The following is a 21317-nucleotide window of genomic DNA, read 5'->3' as shown; positions in this document are numbered from 1 at the left end:
TTGGCTACCCGCCGCGATGACGCGCGGAGGAGGGGCGGGGCCAACCCCGGAAGCTCCGCCCCTCGCCGCCGGGCAGGCCCGGGCCAAGGTGACCCCGCGGCGGCCCGGCCCGGCCCCCGCCGCCCCCCGCCCAGCCCCCGGCCTTCCCCCAGCCCTTCAGAGAGGTACAGACGCTTCTCGAGAGTGTTCTTCCACCTTTATTACGCGAGGCCGCGGGTAGTATGTGCAGGCAGAAACCAATACAGAGAGCAGAAGCGGATTGAGCAGCAGGGGACGAGCTGTGGCCGGAAGCGGACGGCAGCGGGTCGCGGGTTCCCTCCGAACAGCGAGCGCCTGGCTGTGGCTGCGGCAAAGGCAGAGCCCGCGGGCGAGAGACGGCAGCTCCGAGGAGGGCACAGGGGGGAAAACAGGACGCAGAGACGATGCAATTTTTTTCCATCATAGTAAACGACACAGGATGGAGGAACGTTTGAGCTAGAATTTTTTCTGCCTTAAACTAGCATTTATGTAAAAAACATTAACAGGTGAACCCTGAACGAGTACTAGGGGAGATGTTTATCTCCATAGATTAAATCCGACCCACTCTTTTGCAAGACTGAGGTTTTAAGTAATGGCATACTCGGGTATCATTTCAAAAGCAGAAAGGCTGAACAGCAAGGAGGATCATCAACGCTTAGCTTCATGCCTCAAAAACAGCAAGTTCGTAAGACAAATTTTTTTTAGTGTTTAAATATGGCAGAATGAAGAACTCGTCATTGGTCTTTTTTTTTTTTTTTTTCTTTTGATCATCCTGCTGGTCTCGCACTGTGATGGAAAGTCATTCTTGCATGTATGGCACACAGCAGAAAAATTACCAGCTGAAGGACAAATGTCTTCAGACCATCCCTAACCCAAATCAGTAAACCAAAAGAAAGCGAGTATTCTGAGATGCAAGCCAAACTTCCAATTTCACACGGTTCAATACAGATATTGAAAACATTTAAATCACTTCTAGTACAAACATATTACTACCGATCTAGAAAAAATAAAAGCTCTGGGAACACATTCTGATGGTCAAAGTCTTCTACCACCATTTTAGCAATAAGTATAAACAATGGCTTTGCCTTCCTAGCTACATTGTCCTAGTTCAAGTATAATGAAGCACTCATTTCAATAACAAAACACCCCACATTTATTCAGTTTACAATCTGAAGTGAACAAGGAATAAGATTAATAAAGCCACTCTCCATCAAACTTGTTTCAGGAGTCACCATTACATCATCGATAAAACTGTAGCACAGAAGTGACATTTTCCCCGTACATGACCAACTTGCGCCATTTGGGACTAAGTCAGCAAGCAGGAAGATAATATTCCACTGGCAGGAATAAAAGCTCCCACAGTGCATGCTTCCCGCCCACACCTCACATTCCAATTTGGCATTCATGACAGTAAAAACACCCAAATATTTTTGTCATCTTCAAAATGTATTTTACAATGATAAATTACCCAACTGCAAGTCACTTCTCTTTCATGTGCAAGGTACAGAGAAAAACATTAGTAACACATTTTTATTTTCAGATATCCAAGAAGAATGTACAGCAGGAAATCAATGTTGTTCTGCTTTTCATCTCCTTTATAAGAAAAGATTACCCCTCTCCAGCACTACTGGTTTTCCACATGCATAGTCTGAAGCAACTCAAGTGCCAGTTCATGGAAAAGTTAGCTTCGAGTGTGAGAAGTTTACTGTAACATTCGGATATTGCAAATACACCACCTTAACAGAAGTGTTTGATGTTCGAACACTGGTGGCATTTCCTCCATAAATGAATAGAGATGTAACATGTCGTTAAACTAGTTCAAATCCTCTATAAAACAATGGGCATGGCATGCTAAATAAATTAGGCTAAAGCTAGCATAAAAATTAATTGCAACACAGTTCTAAGTAGTATGTGATGCATGGCTTTGTTCTCCCTTCTGTCTACAAGACACATGCACACAATATTTTGATTCTCTAATGTTAGAACAAGCACTTTAAGGATAGGCAGGATTTTAAAAATAATAGCCAAGACAAGTAGTAAAAAATGCATTTTATTTATATGGAAAAGGCTACATTTAAATTTGTAAAAGGTCTGTGACAGTGTTATGTTGCCCACATGTCAAAAATCAGTTGTGAATAGCAACAAAACGGTTACATTTCTTTCTACATAGCAGTGCAATTAGTTCACATTGCAATAAAATTAAGTCAAGTATGCAACAGAATCAAAAACAAGTGTTTCTCCATAGTCAGCATACAAAGAATTACAGTGCAAAGATCATTTTAGGTTTTAAGAAATCTGCAGTCAGTCTTTAGAATATCCTAACGGCTGGGATACTCCAATTATTTTCATTACTAGCAGTTGTATCTTGTCAATACTGTGCACAAGCAAGTAAGTCTAAAATGAAATGACTTGCATGGTAAATAAAATATTTAGTCTATACAGTAAAAAAAAAAATACAAATTATGTAAGTGAACTAACAAAATGAAACTTGAACACACTTAGGAAACGGACAACGTACTTTAAGGATACACATACAGTATTCATCACAAAACCAGCTACTTCTTCCAGCAAAAATAATTTGGTTGCTTTACAACTGCATTATGGATCTCGTAGTCTGAAGATGCAGATGTCCAACTCTTAAAAACCATAATAAATGTCTTCTGCAAAGCATACAAAGAGGATAAATATTCTTATCACAGTCATAAGGTTATTTTTGGAAGTTTGTTCTCCCTTGCTCCAGAAACACATTTAGATGGGTGAAAAAAAGTCAAGGGGCATTATGATACATTGAAACAGTAAACTGTGCTCCATTTCCTTCTAATTTTGAAAAAAACCTAGAATTTACAGTACTCTGTGGTATATGAAAAAGTCTTCACAAGTTTACATTGCATATTTCTGAGTCCATTCTCTTGCATGTCTGTTGTATCTGTACGTGCAGAAAGAAGGCATTACAGTGAAGAACTGTTAGTGATACATTGACAATGACCACATTTACTTAATACAGACGTTACTGAGCTTTTCACCTCTTAGCATTGATTCAAATAACGTTACAATAGTCTAAAAGCCAAGAAACATATACCCACTGATCTTCAGTTTCTAAGGTTACCTATCAAAGCTATTCAGACTCAAACCCAAAACCAGTCTCACAGGTTTATATTAAAATGCGTATCATTGTGCATACTCAATTTGCATTTCACAGCTGGATCCCTGATTTGTACCTTAACGGGAATTTTTTGTCAATTATTCCTAAATGTGTATGCTATTAACAGTCTGACAAAGTTCACACATTTTAGCTGCATAAAATTCAGTATAATTAACTGGTTTTGGAAAGGGTGGGGACAGAAGGCACAGTGATTTTATTTTTTTTTTATTCTCCATTCTGCACTGCCATCTGCATTTCAGAACTTGAAAGGCAAATTTTCTGAAAAGCATTTTTGACTAGATTTTAAGTCTTGGGTCTTTTCCTTCTGGTATGAAGCTGATCAAAGATAAATGTCCTTAGGGAGCCTGTAACTTCCCCTCTGGTCCTTACACTTGTTACATTCCACTCCTCAGACTAGATTCACCTTCTTCTGGGTCCTCCAGAGAAAATGCTGACAAGTTTTTTAAATCTGTTTCTTAAGACCAGTATAGCAACTCATGTTCTAATTGGTTTTCTTAAGAATATGCTACCATACAAGTCTTTGGATTTTTACTTATTCTAAAATACCCATCGATAAATGCTCAGGGCTAACAAAGCATATCTTTCATTTCCTAAATCCCAGATGAGATTAAAAAAAAAGTTAATAGGTGATCAGCACAAGAAGATAAAGCTTTATTCAAGACTATATGTTCTCTCACTTTCTCTAGCAATGATTAAATTCCAAGTTTTGGAGATCGAGAAATATCCTTTGTTCGCTTCCCTCACAAACAAGAGGCACAAGAGTGGAAATCACTGTTACGGGAGTGGGTGGACAAAAGCTGAGACACAAATGTTGTCCTCTACAACTACCTGAAAGGAGGTTGCAGAGAGATGGGGATGAGTCTCTTTAACCAAGTAACAAGCGATAGGACAAGAGTTGCGCCAGGGAAGGTTTAGACTAGATATTAGGAAGCATTTCTTTACAGAAGGGGTTGCTAGACGTCGGAATGGGCTGCCCGGGGAGGTGGTGGAGTCCCCATCCCTGGAGGGGTTTAAGAGTCGGGTCGACAGAGCGCTGAGGGATCTGGTGGAGTTGGGAACTGTCAGTGTTAGGTTAATGGTTGGACTGGATGATCTACAAGGTCCTTTCCAACCTAGACGATTCTGTGAAATGGGGAGAAGCTGAGGCACAACATCCTCAACTTGAACACTACCTGCTTTGCAGTACAAGCTACCGAGGTCAAGCACTTCAGAAGTGGGTTACGTGATTTGATTGTATCAGACATCGAACTGCCATTTTAATAATTCTTACTCTAGGGAGAGAAATACTAGACCACAGACTTCCATGTAACCTCTACACCACTCCTTCTCTATCCAGTCCTCAAGCTAAAAGCAGTACTCAAATCTTCATGGACCTGTGATATGTGATGAACCACAGGCCATTAGCATGCATTGCAAGAAGTCTTCAATGGCTCAGTACTAAAAAACAGGCACCAAACAATTTCTCAGTCAGTTAACCAGAAAGTAAAAAATTCTTCTGGATATCACACACATTCCACAGAATCTGAAGCAAAGAGTCTAACAATTAAAACTGTTAACAGCAAGGTTACCAAAAAGCAGCTTAAGTACCAAGGATGAAAAGCCTGCCCCAAGCTAAATCCAGCCTTTCCCACAGCTTGAAAAAGCAGATAAACAGTGGTGATTAGGCTGTCTATGATTGTGCTGCATGGCTGTGACTAATTTACTGCCGAGGCCACCAGAAAATTTGTGGCAGATTCATTTTGGGGAAGGTTATTCCTTTCTTGGCAAATCAGGACTGGATGCATTTGGAAACCTTGGAGACTCCTACCCCTTATTACTATCCTAAACTGATCTTGTGTTTCAGTCTGTCTTAATCCCACACACACCTAGAAAATCCCCAGGTGCTAACATCCTGTTACAGAAGACAGCTCAGGCCACGCTGATAGACTGTAGACTACATCCTGGATTGTGCTCAAAATACCTGTAGCAGCAGAGTTCAATAAAATCTCCCAGTGGTAAGCAAAATAGTATTTCCTTCCTGGATCACTGACTCTATAACCTTTCCCGTGCATAAGGTTTTTAAAGTTTATAAGCCCAGGAGAAGCAGGTAGCTGATACATCAGCAGAAAGTAGCAAAGATGGACAAATCTCACAGAGGTAGTATTTCCTCCATGGAAATCATGCAGTCTAACCTGTGGAATAAAGGCCCCAAGCTTCCTGCTACCCACAGCTGCAACAAACGCTGAAGAAATCAATACATCACTTTGCTTAGGTATCCACAGATGCCACTACTGGAAGTCTGAGTGATTCCTTTGAGCACTTTAGAGAGTTAGTGCTCTGGAACGAAACGCCACTATGCCAAAGCACCCCTAAATCCTGTTATCTGCTGTTGTGCGGGTTCAGCCACACATGTAGTTACAAGATGGCATTTCAAAACCCTCCTTAGGAGTGATGTACAACAAGAAGTCAGCAAGCCTTAAAACTGAACTTTGGGAAATCCACTATAAGACCCCAGAATAGACATTCCAGTCAGTATAGTACTTTTAGAGTTAAAACTTCTCAAATCAAAATCAGGTTTGGTCCAGAAACATGTAATACTTCCATTACGTGCTGTCCATGTTACCCTCCCAAGATCAGAAACTTCCTGCAAGTTCTACAGCTGTTCCAGAAAGTAAAAAAGGTTTTTTTTTTCTCTGTAAGATGCTACAAACTGCAATGTGACAACGGTTCTTAGCACTGGAAACAGCTGACTAGTCTATCCCACATTTATGAAATGGTGTCAAAAACACACGTTTGTTGTTCATACCTAACATCTTACTAAAGGCATAAATTTTACAACCAGAGGATCACAGTAGCAACAAAACTCATATTTGGGAAATGATTTTTCATGCAATGAATATAAAGACGAAACACAAAAGTGCGATGGTTTTATGCAACTAAGTACAAAAACTTAGGTGTAGGCCTACAGTTTTCTGCTTGCCATTCCACTGATTCATATTGTCAAGATTTAAAAATCTCATCCTGTAGAAGTCTATGAAAAGAGTATCTTTAAAAGTTAAGATAGAAGGTGCGCAGCATATAACCATCTGCAAGTACCACGTACACACAATTATGTATATGTTATACTCACTTTTCCTTGTCTGACTTGTAGATCTGTGCAATATCCGGTACTAAAGGGTCATCTGGATTAGGATCACAAAGTAAGGAGCATATGGACAATAAAACTAAATAAAAGAGACACTAGATTAAACAAGTTAGTTTGCTTTATTTCTATAATCCTGTAATATATTCCAGTACACTGAAGGAGGGTGGTGGAAGGGAGATTGGAAGGAGAATGCATAGTAGTATTAAGCTTTTAGCATAGCAGCGCTGCTCAGAAATGTTTATACAGCGTCATTCTTCTAGGTCCTAAGTAAACACCACCTAACACTAGCCTAGGTAACTTGCAGCCCATGGACCCTGTACCATTTGTAATGATCTCTCTCCCATGTTTAAACCTATGAAGATTAAACAAACTACAGACTACATAGTTACATATAAATTTTTAATCAAACTAAGCCCTTCCATCTACAATTATTTAAGATAATTAATCTTGTTAATATTACACTGCCATGCAACAGTTATTCTTCATATAAACCTTTCATTTAATTTGATAGAAGTGTGACTTCCTTTTTGGGAAAATACTTCATCAGCATTATATGCAGGTATTCACTTACTGCATATTAATTTCCTGATATTTAACTAAGGTTGTTCGATTTCTCTAACATTTTCAGTCCACACTTTTCAGGAAATTTCTATTTTTATATTCAGAACTAATATGAATATACACAAGTACACAGTTAAACAATTCTAAGTGTGTAGTGAAATAGATTTGATGCTACAGTAAGAATCTGCTATAGAATAGAATTTTTTTTTCCTTGCTTTGTCTTGTTACCAAAGAGCCTGGACTAACACCTATTTTCAGCTGTAGCGACTTCAACTACTTCATACTGACGTATTTATTGAGTGCCAAATACACCTGTAATATTAGAAAATTGGTTTGGAATACCTGGTCACACCAATCAGAGGTGCTATCAGTATGTTGTAATCCTCCGATTCAGTAAAAAAAGAACCATAAAGGAGAAACTTCCATGAGCCACTGAGCTAATTTCCAGTTTATGAAATATATAATGCGCAAGCTCGTTAAAAGCACGTCAAATTAGAACACAAGACCAGCAGACTGTTCCACTTCATAACTGAAGGAACGCTCAACAAGACAGAGAAAAATGCTGAAGGTCAGTTTTCAGTTGTAAATGCCAATGGTTAAAGATGACAATTTTCATTTGCTGAATGCCTTCCAAATAACTAGAAACAAGACAATTTTTGCTCAGCAATAAAACCACCAATTTCTGTGGAAAGTTGATACCGACTACACACATTCATGTCTTCAGCAACTCTTTCAGGAAACAGTATTAAACTTAGATTTTATTTATCTTGTGAGATTACTGCACAGGGCCGTTGTACATGGGCAGAAGTTGCTTTTCCAAGGAGGTACAGCAATTGCACTTGCATAGAGCCATTTCCATTGGACAAAGACTTAACAATTTTTTCCTTGCTCGTACACCAAATGCAGTGACACTGTTCTAAAAAAAGATACATGGTTGAGAGCTCTCAAGCACATAAGCAAGACGTGATAGTGTTTAACCTTTTGAGTCACATGAGAACTTTCTGTAATATGACTAAGAGTGCGCCTAAGCATTTTGAAGATGGATGAGAAAAAACAATGATCGCACCCACACTTTTTAAGCAGCTTTTGAAGTGACACAAAATGCCTACAACAAAAGAACTGCTTAACTGTAGCCTCAATGTTCCAAAAATCTAGTGTTCAACTTGAGAAAGTTTAACTACAAGACTAGAATATTTTAATAAATCTTTTACTGATGAACTTTGAAAGCAGCTACATTTTAACATATTCATCTTACAGAGGAATGCAAACCAGAGCAATTTATCTCATTTTAAATAAAGTGTAATTAAGACCTTAGCCCACACAAGGATGCTCAGGCAACCCAAAGAGCCATCAATAAGCAATCAGGTAAGCCCACACACATCAGTATCAGGGTTTTCCATTTACACCCAAATTAATTTAATTAACCAGTTTCTCCTCAGTTCTGCCTGCACATCCAGCTATAATACAGAAGTTACATTTCAGGCTAATTGGACATTTTTTGTCTTACCTAACTTGTTTTAGAACATTTCTTTGCCATGCACAGAATATTTTATGTAATGTGACACTCCAAATAAACTGTGCAAGATCTTGGATCTTAACAAGAATTCCAGTGGAATCTGCCACTTCTGTAACATGCAGGATAAATGAGTTTCCACTGCCACCCTTAGACAATGCAGTAACACACAAAGAAGTGCCATGGCAGTGTATGTGATTTCATAAATACATGAGCAAATCTGTGAGTTTACCTTTAGATACAGTCAGAGCTGGTGACCACTGTGATCTCAGGATATCAAGACAAATACTCCCATTACTGTTTATGTTTGGGTGGTATATTTTTGTTGTAAAAGCAATCTGGAATAAAAAACCCAAAAACAAGTAACATCAAATTATATTTATTACATTTGGAATCCTTAACACTGTCCCTTCAGTTCCAGTCATACTAGATCTGTCAGTGCAATTTACTGTACAGTCTTATCTGTTCATCCACTATTGCTGGCCTTTCTGGTTGTAACTCTGAAATTAAGCCTCAGAGAACTCAGACACAGAAACAAAACTCTGACCAAAAAAATTGCTTACGTTTTGAGAGAAAGGACTTACCTTTGGTGGTTTGAAAGGATAGTCTGTTGGAAAGTGTACTGTCAGAAAAAATACTCCCCCTTGATAAGCACTATCAGGCTGGGGAAAAAAACAAAACAGACAAAACACATTAAGATATTTCAGTTATTTTGTAGCTTCCTTTCTGAACACAGATAACCTCCCACAGCTGTGAGTATCTTAGAAAATCCATTTTTCCCCCAGTACACAGCCCACGCTATGGGCCACACACAACCCACTATGGGCTGTGTACTGGGAAGGCACAGAGGGAACTGAACCCTGCCACTGGCCTGCAGAGCTACAGTAGAGCCAACCACGGCTACTACTGCAGGAGCGCAACATGGCTACTGAGTGCTGCCCGTCTTGGGGAGAGAAAGGGAGGGAGCAGCGCCTGACTGGTGGAGCTACGAAACTGCTGATCCATCCAGCTCCACCGCACCAAGGGGAATACAAAACCCAGAGCAGATGTTCCAAATCCTGTCTCCGTGCAATGCCACAGCTGCTCTGATCCTCCTCCATCCTTAAGCTACAAATATACTTACCTTAAGAAGTGGTTTCTCTTTGCAGATGCAAAGAGTAGGATTTTCCAACATAATTCAGTTGATCATGATGACATCAGGGAGTTTTAAAACACACAACATCTTTGTGACCTGTACAAATCTGTGAACATGCATTTTGTTAGAGAACATGTGCACAGGTTTACGTCCAGGTTGCACACAGTTAATAGATAGAAATAACTTTGTTGCAGTCATCTGTTGTGGAAATGTTTTACTTTCATTAACTAGAAAAGTGAGGGGAAAAGCCTCAGTGCTAAATGATAGAAAGCAGTGCTGCCATTTCTGGTTAAGGGAGGAAGAAAACCTCTCTCATTACTTGGTAAGTTTAAAACAGCAACACAGGAACTCAATCTCAGCAAAGTTGCAGAAGATTGAAGTTTTTGGGTTTTCTTATGGAAGCAAAGGCAGACTGTTTTTTAAATAAAATGTTTACCTTGGACATGAGCAATGATCATAGTTTTAGAGATGAATAAAAGGTAAAGTCACAAATGGTCCACTAAGACATGACATCTTACACACTCAAAATGCAGACCGTGTTGCAGTGTAAGGCAGGTTATATATAGTATTGCTAAGAAGTCAGCATTAGGTAACATCAGAAGAGACTGCCGCTGTACTTACAATTACATTTGAAAGGCCTGCTTGCATGCATACTAAATGGATTTGTCAACGTTCAAATAAGCTGAAGATGAGACAAGTTCAGCGTCAGAGAGAAGGCACAGTGAAGTCCTGCTATGTTTTGCGAGTAAGCTATATAAAATGACTTGATGATGCCCACAGACGGGAGAAGAGGTTACCCTAATTCCACACTTAGGAAGTGAACTCTGAAGGTAAGCTTTAGTCCTATGCTTCCCTCAGGCCATCAGGAAGCATACAGGATGTGCGTGACTATTTCCTTATGTTATCAAGAATTAATATCCTGACAGCGTTCTTTTCTTGTATCTCAGCAGATATGGCTGAGTAAGGTTGACAAGAGATGCTCATTCTTAACAAGAGAAATTTGAGGAACCTGAAGCAAAGAAAAGAGTATTTTCCACTACAGAATATGAAAGGTGAATTGCAAGCTGGAAGAAAAAATGAAATTTAAGTCAGGGTTTACGTGCTAGTATTTGCCTTACTCAGGTTATCAGAGTCATTCAGGACAGAGACGTTTTTGATGGCAACCGGCACATAAGCTTTTGTTAACTCTTAACTTAATTGCTGTTTTGCCATTCACCTTTAAGCAGCGCAGAAGGGCAAGGGTCAGAATGACATGTATGTGAAAGAACACAGTTAAAGAAAAATGGCAAAAGCATTAGTATCCCACAGAAAAACTTGCCACAATCACTTCAGTTGCTGCTGGGCCACTGACAAGTTGAACAGACTCCAGCATACCACTGGCAAATTAGTAACTGATCTTTCCCGGCTTCAGAGCAGCTGTGCTGAAAATGCAGAAATAGTCTCAAAGCAGACAGTTCCACTTTTCTCCACCATGTGACACTGCATCTTAATGGGTTAAGTTTTGTCCCAAAATTTCAACTCACACAGTGATTCAGCTCACCATCTGAACCAGAGACTCTTCTTTCCAAATTAGTAAGTCCCAAAGGAAAACACCAGGAATACCAACTCCTTACCATGATATTAATAAACACCTCTTCCTTCAGGTCATGTTGTTCCTTATTCTTTTTGCTAAAACCCTTTTCAGTTTCCCTTAAAAACTTTATTTTCTTAAGCTTTATTGTCCTTTCTTATGTCATTTCCTTGACAGGAGTCATGAATGGGGCCTTTAGAGAACTCCCTCCACCCAAGGAAAGCAGGCCTTTCTCACACAGAAACCCACAACTACTGGTCTACAGTTTACAAAAGCCCTGTTTTTGACAGAGCCACACCACGGCCATCAAATAAGCTCTAAAAGCTCCAAAATCACTCTGTGCAACACCACTCTTGTTTACAGTTACCAGCTTTAACATTGGGTTACACCCACTCTTCCTCCTTTCAGACGGATGAATCTTTCAGAATTGATCATCTTTGAAAAGCAAGCTTTTCACTTTGCAGCCCACATCACCAATTCAAACACTGCAGTTGACTGATTAAGCACCCCTAACTTCATGAAGAGGATGGATTTTGGAACAGTTACAGAAAGAAACTAGTACCAGACTACTAAGAACAATAATACCACCCTAAATCTTTATATGCAGCACAGCTGAATTTGACTGCCATGTTTGCAGAAGCCCAAATGAATCCTTCTGTAACAAAAAAAGAAACAAGGTCTACTTTCTAAGGGGTGTGAATTATATACTTACAGGTCCCATAATTGTTGCTTGCCAGTGAAACACTGAAAGTCAGAAAGATAAAATGATTAGAGATTTTCCAAGTTTTTTCATAACCAAAAAAAAGGTCACTGTGACAATGTACTATGAAGAGCTTACAGTCATCTCCAACAGGTCCGGCAGAACAGTGGGCCGGGGGGTCTCGCTGCAGATCACTTAGCTCCTGTAAGAAACACAAATATTTGAAAGGCATCTACATGAAAATACACACCACTCAGCAGCATCACTTCAAAAGTGCAAACACAAACATTTTATGAAATAGACCATTTTAATAATTTTTAAAGAAATCAACACCTGAAATGCCCACTGATACCAAAAGGGTTTTTGTGCCAGATAGGTCTGCAACTAAAGACAACACTATGCTATAAATTAGTATCTGACAGTTTTAAGAGTTATAGCCAAGTCCACAATGAGTTGGATATACTGCAGTAGACACAGGAAAAAAAAAAGAAAATGAAGGGTTCCTTGATTTATCTGTACAGTCACCGCTTAATTTAGAAATTTATGTACTCCTTAGCTTTTGACTTTACAGAAGTTTCTTGTATTGGCCTAATCTATGTACACTAGCTGAGTTAAATCAGGTCATAAAACGCTCACAGTCTGCCCAGAGATGATATGTGAACATAACATAAATGTTCCTAAGTAAACTAGAAAAATAAAGGAAAAATATTAGTTCTACACCTTATGTAACATACCTTGATTTAATTCCCTGCATGCTTTTTCTCAAAATTACTACTAAAAAACTCCTAAGAAAGCTGGAATTTAAGACAAGCATTCCAAGAAACTTTTGTAGGTCAGCTGATTGGTTTCTCTTACAGAAGTCCACACAGTCCCAAATATTTTAAAATTATTACTTAATTACACCAAACCAGCTCAGCTTTTCATCTGATATATCATCACTATATCAAATGCAAAACAAGCCAGGCATTAATGTTGGTTCATTTCCCTTGTTTAATTCAACTTACAACTGGTGTCTGAAATTTTACCACACTAACAACAAACAACTTTTTCAATGGTTATGTGTAAATACCTCCGCTGAAATAAGGTAAAAGATGTGTGCTACACCACTGTTCATAAGTCACTCAAGTAATTACTCAAAACCACATTTAAGTCAAGAATAGACATAAGCAGGTCTGCAAATAACTCCTTGAGTTTAGCTTAAACACGTTTACTCAAAAATCATTAGTCAAGACAGCTACTTCCAAAATCAAGGTTTAAATCGGAACTAAGTTTAATGCAAGTGTAGAATTTGTGCATGTAGTGTGATCAGACCTTACTTACAACTTGAAGGGTTAAAACTCAGCACTTCTCAACTGCTGTGATATATTTATCCATTTATGACACCCAGTAAACATTTCAACTCACACACTACCCTCTTCAAGGGACCCAATTTACCATGGACCTCGCACCTAAATTCAGGCACACTTCTTAGAGGTCCACTCTTGACTGTGAATTCAAAGAAAGGCACTGCAACATATTTTCAGACACTTAATAGGCTAGTAATATTACTACTTGTTCTGAAGTCACTCCTCACAATCTTTGTGATTTAAAACAAAAGAGACAGTTCTTTCATATACTGAAATAGCTCAGGTTGCCAACTAGTGTTACTTGTCTGCCCTTAACTTTACTCTGTTGGTGAAATTGTATGCTGGTCCAAAAACAACACTCCAGGCTAGACTTTGACTAATAAAGGCAATAGCAAAACCCTTTAAAAGCGCAGTTCCCTTTTTAATCGGAGGTTTCAGATTTCACTAAAGGCATGATACAGAAAACCAGTAATCTATGCAAAGCCAAGTCATTGCCAGTACACACAGGGAGTCAACAAGTTTCAAGTTTCCAGGAGTCACGAGAGTTGTAACAAGCATTATCAGCAGCAGAGTTGTTACAGCCACTGTCTACTCTAATTTGCAACTCAAGATGTAACCCAACAAGAGAAGACTGTCTTTTACACACATTAAAAAAAAAAAAAAAAGCCAGTTATAAAAAAGTGTTAGCCAAAACAGAGAACTCAAAGCCTAAAAATCAGGCATTTTATAGCAGTCATTGCTGACTACTAAGTTAAGGGCAACGACAGGAAAAATATGTAGCTAAACTCTTCAGGAAGTCTCTAATATATATGCAAACATTCCCTTATGCATATGCAAACTGCTAGGCAAGCACTTAATTTTGGAGTCACAAGTCTGTAAGAGCGCACTCATTTGCTAGGTGCTTAAGATTTTTACACACCCCAAACCCACACAAAATGGTTTTCTTTCATATGTACACACGTACTTCAGAATTGGCAGGATCCAGGGAAGGCTCCTGGGGCAGAGACTTTCAATTTGTTCAGGCTAAAGGAACTGAAATTTGTCCATGATAAAAAAAACCCCATCTTTTTATTCATACCTTAATGAGACCCAGAACTATCAACTCCTGTTATTAATATTTCCCTGATAGCGATGAAAAAAAGGCTCTCTTCAACCAACTTCACTAAATGAGAGCAACATTCATGGACACATTCAGATAGCTTCTGCAGCTAGGAAACAAAGCCAGACCAAACTTCAAAATCATAACAGAGCAAATTCAGGCCGTATTTTCCAATCATAAAAATAATATACTGAAGCTCATGTGGTTTAAAAATACAAATGGTAAAATGATCAAACTTTGTAAATTGAAATTGGCAGTTAACAGTTTGAGCCTTTACACACAGAAGCTCAGATTAAGTTGTGATAAAAACAAAGAACTATTCAGCTTTACAGTGTTAATTATGCTGTTTCAGCTTCATATTCAAAGCAAAATTATCTGCAGAGCTGTAAGATTTAGACTTTAAGCTTTTCTACATCTTTCAAAATGGTACAAGACAGTCAGAATGCCCCTGAGTCAGAATGACTTGCCAGCGTCCGGAGCCAAACACAGCACAACAGTTGCGATGATTCTCCAGAGTAAGTAGCTGTAAAAAAAAACCTACCTCATGACTTTCCATACTCACAAAAGAACGAGAAGCTGAATACAAGAATTTTCTGTGCGAACCAGCAAAGACGCTCTTCACAAGAAAGCCAAAATCTTACTTTGTCAAGGGACAAGGCTTAAGAGTTACAAAGCCCTATGTGTTGAAACCTCATCACGAAGTGCAAGAGAACTGCATGTGAAGCATTACACAGTCAACATGAAAGATTTCCCTGCAATTTTAAGTTAATTGGTTCCAGCAGCTTTGTCCATGTTTTATGGATTATCACCGTGTAGCTGCATGATGCAGGTCTGGTTACTTCAGGCCTCGTCTATACCAATATTTTTAGTCACTGGTATAGAAAATGTTGGTGCAAGACTTCGGCATATGTAGGCTAACAGGCAGGATAACTCAAAGCAGTGGGATGCAGTTTCAGAAGAGAAAGTCAACACTACAAATGACATTGTACACTGGTGCAACATCTTTTATGAGAATACATAAACCCAAAATTTTGTCTGTAAGAGACACAAACAGAAGTATCAGTTATTTCAAACCCTGGTAAATGGCACAGCATCAAAGCACCTCTCAAGAGCTCCAACACGTGCCACAGTATCCCAGTACAGCCAGGATCAACCTGTACAGAGAAAACAGCTAAGCTGAGGACAGTGGTAGGAATAAATCTTCTAATCCTCTCAAACACAGAAAATATTACAGAGTAGAGCAGAATACTGTTAATTCTATGCCTCTCTGGTTGCAATGGATGGGTGCTACAGCAAACTATTTCTCCTGTTTGTAATCACAGAACAGCAGCAGAGCACAAAAGCAAGTGGGATCCGTGACCGGGAGTAGCTAATAAAGGAGTATTAGCATAATGCTACAGATGCCAAATGACAATTACTGGAGATGGACACAGCAAAGCCTCCAAATTATCACCTTTCATTGCACCACACACACCACAGAATAGCTCTGTGGGCAGCGTAAGGCAAAAATTTAAAAATCTAGTTTAACAGATGTAAAACACACCCTACGGTAACCTATAAATGCTGGAAATATTTCTGAATGTGCAGACATTGCCAAAGTATAACACAGGATGTATTTCATAAAGTTGGTGAAGACTGGAAGGTCAGTTTAACACTTACATGCTTTATTAGCAGTCAGGCTTCTCTCCTAAAAAGCTACTGGAACAAGATTGTAAAGGATGCTTTGATAACAAGGAGATAAATATTCTCAGTGGACTCATGGACACTCAGTGGCTATGAGCTTGAGTATAACAAGAAAAAGATCTAAAAATGTCTCATTTTTTTTTTCAATTAAAAAAAAAGTTAGAAAAAAAAGACTGCAGACTATCAGAAGACCAAAATAAACTGCAGGCAGCATCACTAAAAGCTATTTTAATTCTCTGAGCGACACAAAACCACAGAGCCCTTTTCCACACCGTTATTTAAAATGTAGGTTTTTGTATTTGCCAGCTATGTTCCTCATTTCTTGCACAAAATGCACTGTAGACCACAGACTCACTTCCTACCAACTCCACGCATACCCTGCTGCTATTATATTAATGCTGTTTGGAACCATCTGTCAAAAAAACCCCAGTGATTATACTTAAGACTAGTTAAAGGATTCTCTCTGTTCTTCATAAATTCGGTAAATGGAAAGCAAATAGTTATCATGTTTCTCAGTATAAAGGTAAGTCTTAGTAAGAAAGTATATGTTCTATTTTTATACAGTTTTAATGCAAAAAAATATTGCTGTGATATCACAGCTGATGCTCTGAAAGCAAATTAAAACATTTTATGTTACGGATCCAAAAAAGAAGTTTCCTCGGTATGTTTATTACCATCTAAAGACAGCATGTGACTCAACAGTTTAAGTCAAAATCTAAACCACAAATATTGGTAGAATTTTATTTACTTGAGTCAATTTACAGTGACAAAAGTTATTTTCAACATAAATATTCAAGTCTGTCTGTCCTGTTAGTCTACTCATATATGAAACACATACTGAAACAAACAGGCATATAGTTCATTGACATATCTAAATGTTTGAATGCTTCTATTTTACTGAGTTGTAGGAGAAAAACAATCAAGCACTATGCACCAACAAGATAAAAAACAGCAGCTATTTTTAAATCAGTCTTCAAATGTCTCTTCTAACTGGTTTCAAAATCTCTTCTAAGTCCTATTTTTTTGTGCCTATAACAAAAGTAAACACAGGTTTTGTACATATTTCAAAACAGCCTGAGCCATTAACAAGCACAACATCAACCCCTCATTAACACTAGAGGAGCAACCACAAGTACTGAATTTATAATGAAATCAATCTCCTCAACTGCAATACTGAACTGACAGGACAGCAAACTCACAATTAGCTATGTAAACAAAGAATTCAGAACAGGAATCTCAGAAAAATGGCTCTGCATAGGACGGATGGGCAGAACTGACCTACGGACTAACTTGCATAACCTGAGAGCCTCAATTATTTTCTACCTTGCACAAAAGCCACGGTGTCTCAATTTCCAGAGGTGGTAACAATAAAGGCTTCTTTGCACAATATCACTTCCCAACTAAAACCCTCACTATTGGTTTTGTTTTCGTAATTTGCAACATCTTGAATTTACAATGCCCACAAAACCACATGTTATTCTTTCACTGGTGCGTCACAGACTACAGAGAAGTGACTGCCGCCCCAAGGAACTACTTCTACATCAAGCACAGAGCGCAGCCTGAAGTTTTTGACAGCGTAGAAACATAGACCCTTTCACGCAATAGCAAAGCAAAGCACTGACAAGGTAAACTAACACAGGCTCCTCAGCTTAAGATGAATAAGAAACCTGCGTCCATCTGAGATTCTCTGAGCAACTCCGAGATGAATTTGTCGTGGAGGCGGTGCTGACAGCTGTGTTTGCGCAGCAGGGCTCCCATCCTCACTGCTCTTCCACCCGCAGCACTAAGCTGAGCATGCTTCCATGGGCAGCAACTACCTTGCTCATTGGTTATTCAGCTGCTCATTTTTTAAGAAAGCTCCCAAGCGCAATACATCTTTCCATTTCTAGTGCCTAGTCTTGAAGTCCACAGGTTGCCCTCCTTGGAGGAGTCCCTCAAGGGTGATCAACAGAACACGGGATGCAACAACACAGATGACATGGCAATACTATTTAGAAATTGGAATCCCAACCAGTATGAGACAAAAATATACTTACTACCACTTCCACGTACTACAGCTTTGCTTCCTCTGTAGGTCCTATCATCCTGAACACACAAATTATCAAAATTATTGTGAACACACACTCAAGCTTGCCACAAAGTTCCCTTAGCTGTGTTCAAGTACAATTCTGAACCACCCTAAAACCACCCAAGCTTAACTTCAGACAGTACGTCTAGACTGACAAGCTCCCAAATAATACCATTGTGTTTTCTGACAGCGCTTTGTTCTCCAAAGAGTTCTTCTAGGCATGTTGTGAAACTATGAAGCCCTTACAGCATTTCCTCTACTCCAGATCTTACCCCTCCCTACCCTTGAGATACAACACTGCTACATACAACCTTTATAAGCCAGTCTGAAACATCAGGAAGTTAGAGGGGATAAATACACCATCATACAAATACATTACATCTAGCCTTAAACTTCCAGTTTCTTCATTTTCAGGAAAACTCTACATATTACAGACACCCAGATAGTTTGCCTTTTCCAGCTTCTCCCCTTCATTTTAACTTTCCATTTGAAACAATTCTATTTCCTTGCCACTTCCCTCTTGTGCTCTTGAGGCAGGCTGCTGGCCAAATCCCTCTAGCAGTACTTTTTCTTGCCCTGGAAAGGCAACAGAGAGTGATGAGGGTAGTTAATGGAAAAAAGGAAGACAGTAATAGTCATTTCTGCAGCAAACTAGAAGCAAAAGGTAACTAGTTCTGAATCTAATCTCAACTCTTCTGGCAGGTCCTTCACCGATATCTCTTCACATTTCAGATATAAGTTATTGCATAATCGGGAAATCTTATACCACCTTGAAGTCAGCATCCTGGTAAGCATTTCTTCATTTTCATAAAGTAAAACCAGAATCTAATAAGGCTAGCAGGATGAAAGATACTCTTTCATAAATAGTCTACCCATAATTTCACATCTGTTGAACACAAAGTTTTTAAATGCCACACTAAAGAGAACTGTGGGTTTCCGATACGTATGGAAATCTCTAAAGCAAAAAGAAAAGTTACGCAGGGAATGTGATAAGAGAAAAATAAAGAGAACAATCCTATTCTACCAGGACCTCATTTGGAAGGCCCCAAACTACCACTCCATCTCAAAAATACTAAAAGACTACCATATTTTCCACTTTGTCTGTGCACCTTAGCAGAATGAAACTGAACAAGAAGAGGAAAGAAGAGGTATTCAGAACAACCCTCAGAACAACGCCTTCAGGAAAAGGTGGGAAACTAAAAAGGCAAGAAAAGACACAGCATTCCTAAAACATGTAGAAGCATACCAGAGTTATTGCTAGAGAAAATCACTGTAGTTCATATTTGATATAGTGTTCAAATGCAACTTTCACAACAGATATGTGGTATGAAGTAACAAAAATCTCCCTTAATCGCACTACCTGCAAAGGCATAACAAGATTTATAGCATGAGACATGACAACTGACTTCTGGCAGAAATCCATCCAAATAACTTTCTATCTATTGTAGGGTATCCCAAATCTACTCGCTGCAGGGTCATTAACTGGTCATTACAGAATCCTGTGTCTGTAATACCAACATTTCCCAACAGCAAAAGGGAATCCAGAACAAGAAATTACAAGTGCAGTCACAGAACCAGGACAGCACAAACACCAACTAAACATGGTGTGTCAACAGCAACAAAATACCACGTATTCTGTAACACGGCCAATGCACTACCATTAACTCAACTTCTATGTTTACCAGCCGTAATGCTTTTTTTGTCTGTTCGGTACAACGACCAGTAAGGTCTTGCCAAACAACAGGACTCCAGAAATTTACTCCTCACTTAGAACTTGGCCGTTTACAAATATTATCTAAAACCTCTACAAACTGGGATACATTCAAAGGTCATATCAAGTACTGGGCTGACAGCACTTCCTAATGTGGAAAACAACTTGTGCACAGAGCTAACCAAGCTGTGCACAACAGAAGGGCAACGTTTTGGCGACAGAGATCTTACACCTTTACTAAAGATAACCCCTTGACACCATTCCGCCTTTCACCCAGTGCTTCGGGAAACATCTCAGACGCGTTATTAACGGCAGGTTACAAGTGACCCGGGGTGGGGGCCCTCACGAAGGTGAACAGCCCAGCCGCTGCAGCGAGACCCCCAAGGGCCACTTTGTCCCCCCCTCACGCCCGCTCCCACCAGGACAGCCCCGCCCCACCCCGCGCTGGGCCCCTCCGCCCCCTGAGGCGACCCTGCGGGACACGGGACCGGCTCTGGCAACCGGAGGAGAGCAATAGGGGCACGATCCGGGTGACGGAGGGGGAAAAGGACGGATCGCGGGCGGAGACAACGCGGGAGAACGGCTGCCGTTGAGCCGCGGCCCGGCCCACCACCACCGGGCAGCGGCGGGGCGGACGGGCCCCTCCCGCCCCCTTCCCGACCCCACTCACTTTCTGTATCCGCTTCAGCGCCATGGGAGCGCAGGGCGGGCGGCGGCGGGGAGCGCGGCCGGGGGAGGGCGGAGCGGGCGGGTAACGGCATCCGCGCGCGCCACGGCGGCGGGCGGCGGGGAAAAGGGCGCGGGGCGGGGCGGCGCGGGGCGGGCGCGCGCTCGCCGGGCCCTTTGTGTCCGCCTGCGCCTGCGCAGCCCCGCCAAGCGCAGCCCGCGGGGAGCGCGGCGGCGGCGCTGCTGCCTCCTGGCGGCCGGCGGTGCGCGCCCCGCCTCAGGGCCGCGGCACGGCTGCGGAAGGGGAATATTTTCTTTCTTTTTAAGCGGGGTTTAAAATTGCCTGCGTTTTGCGAGCGGGCTTTGTTTCGATCTTGTCCTCATCCCGCTCGGGATTACTGTGGATGACGGGGAAGCTAAAGCGCCGTGAAGCTGTTTGTGCTCAGAGAATAAAAGGTGTTTGAAGGTCACGTCCTTTGCAGGCATGCTGTGTCAGCGAAAGCCAGATGTCACGCTCACGGTGCTGCCTGAAAGGAGCAGGAGAGGTGTGCTGGCTGAAAAAGCTGTTAAGTAGGTCCAGACTAGCAAGTCCTTAATGAGGTACAAGACTCTGATGCTACTTTTTTTGAAGACGAGCAATTCTCACATCAACACCTGAGTTAGTGAGGTTTAAGGCAGCTGTCGCTCAGGGTATCGCTCTTTAGTTTGGCTCATACGACAGCGTGTTCTGGGCGGTTTGCAGAGCCCTGGTAAGCGAAGGCACCCAGCGACGCTGCCGGCAGAGGAGAACGCGCGGCCACGCCAAGCCGGTGTCTCCTCTGGACACTCAGTGACGCCCACCACCATTTTACACTTGTAGAGGCCTCTACAGGCCTCAGAGCCCACTTTGCGCTCCCTGAGGGCCCCGTGCCGGGTGTCAGGCCAGCCACAGGGCTCCGCAAGACCTCCTCGCTCCCTCCT

General features: G+C 40.7%; 1 protein-coding gene across 2 annotated transcripts; it reads right to left on the bottom strand.

Annotated features, from left to right (window-relative positions):
• Positions 1-174: 174 nt before the first annotated feature.
• On the bottom strand, positions 175-20492 carry UBE2D1 (ubiquitin conjugating enzyme E2 D1). Of its 2 annotated transcripts, none has more exons than XM_074874168.1 (7): positions 11923-11986; positions 11797-11828; positions 9503-9620; positions 8964-9041; positions 8612-8717; positions 6291-6384; positions 175-2944 (listed from the first exon to the last, which is right to left on the bottom strand). In XM_074874168.1, the coding sequence occupies exons 3-7, from the start codon at positions 9551-9553 to the stop codon at positions 2899-2901; spliced, it is 375 nt and encodes a 124-aa protein (XP_074730269.1). In that variant the 5' UTR covers positions 9554-9620; positions 11797-11828; positions 11923-11986; the 3' UTR covers positions 175-2898. The 2 variants fall into 2 exon arrangements, with proteins under 2 accessions (XP_074730269.1, XP_074730268.1); XM_074874167.1 differs by lacking the exon at positions 9503-9620 and adding an exon at positions 20362-20492 and having other exon boundaries at positions 2053-2944.
• Positions 20493-21317: the final 825 nt, after the last annotated feature.

Source organism: Strix uralensis, chromosome 7, assembly GCF_047716275.1.
Source record: "Strix uralensis isolate ZFMK-TIS-50842 chromosome 7, bStrUra1, whole genome shotgun sequence".
NCBI classification, from domain to species: Eukaryota; Metazoa; Chordata; class Aves; order Strigiformes; family Strigidae; genus Strix; species Strix uralensis.
Note: the sequence above shows the minus strand (reverse complement) of the source record. Positions and strands in the feature narration are given on the sequence as shown.

Excerpts from the sequence above, each read along its gene's own strand:
- UBE2D1 (XM_074874167.1), bottom strand. The coding sequence starts at position 20,385 with ATGGCGCTGAAGCGGATACAGAAA. Across the intron at positions 11,987-20,361 it reads CGCTGAAGCGGATACAGAAA|GAGCTAAGTGATCTGCAGCG; the intron begins GTGAGTGGGGTC and ends TGTTTCTTACAG. Across the intron at positions 8,718-8,963 it reads ATCCTTTCAAACCACCAAAG|ATTGCTTTTACAACAAAAAT; the intron begins GTAAGTCCTTTC and ends TTTTTATTCCAG.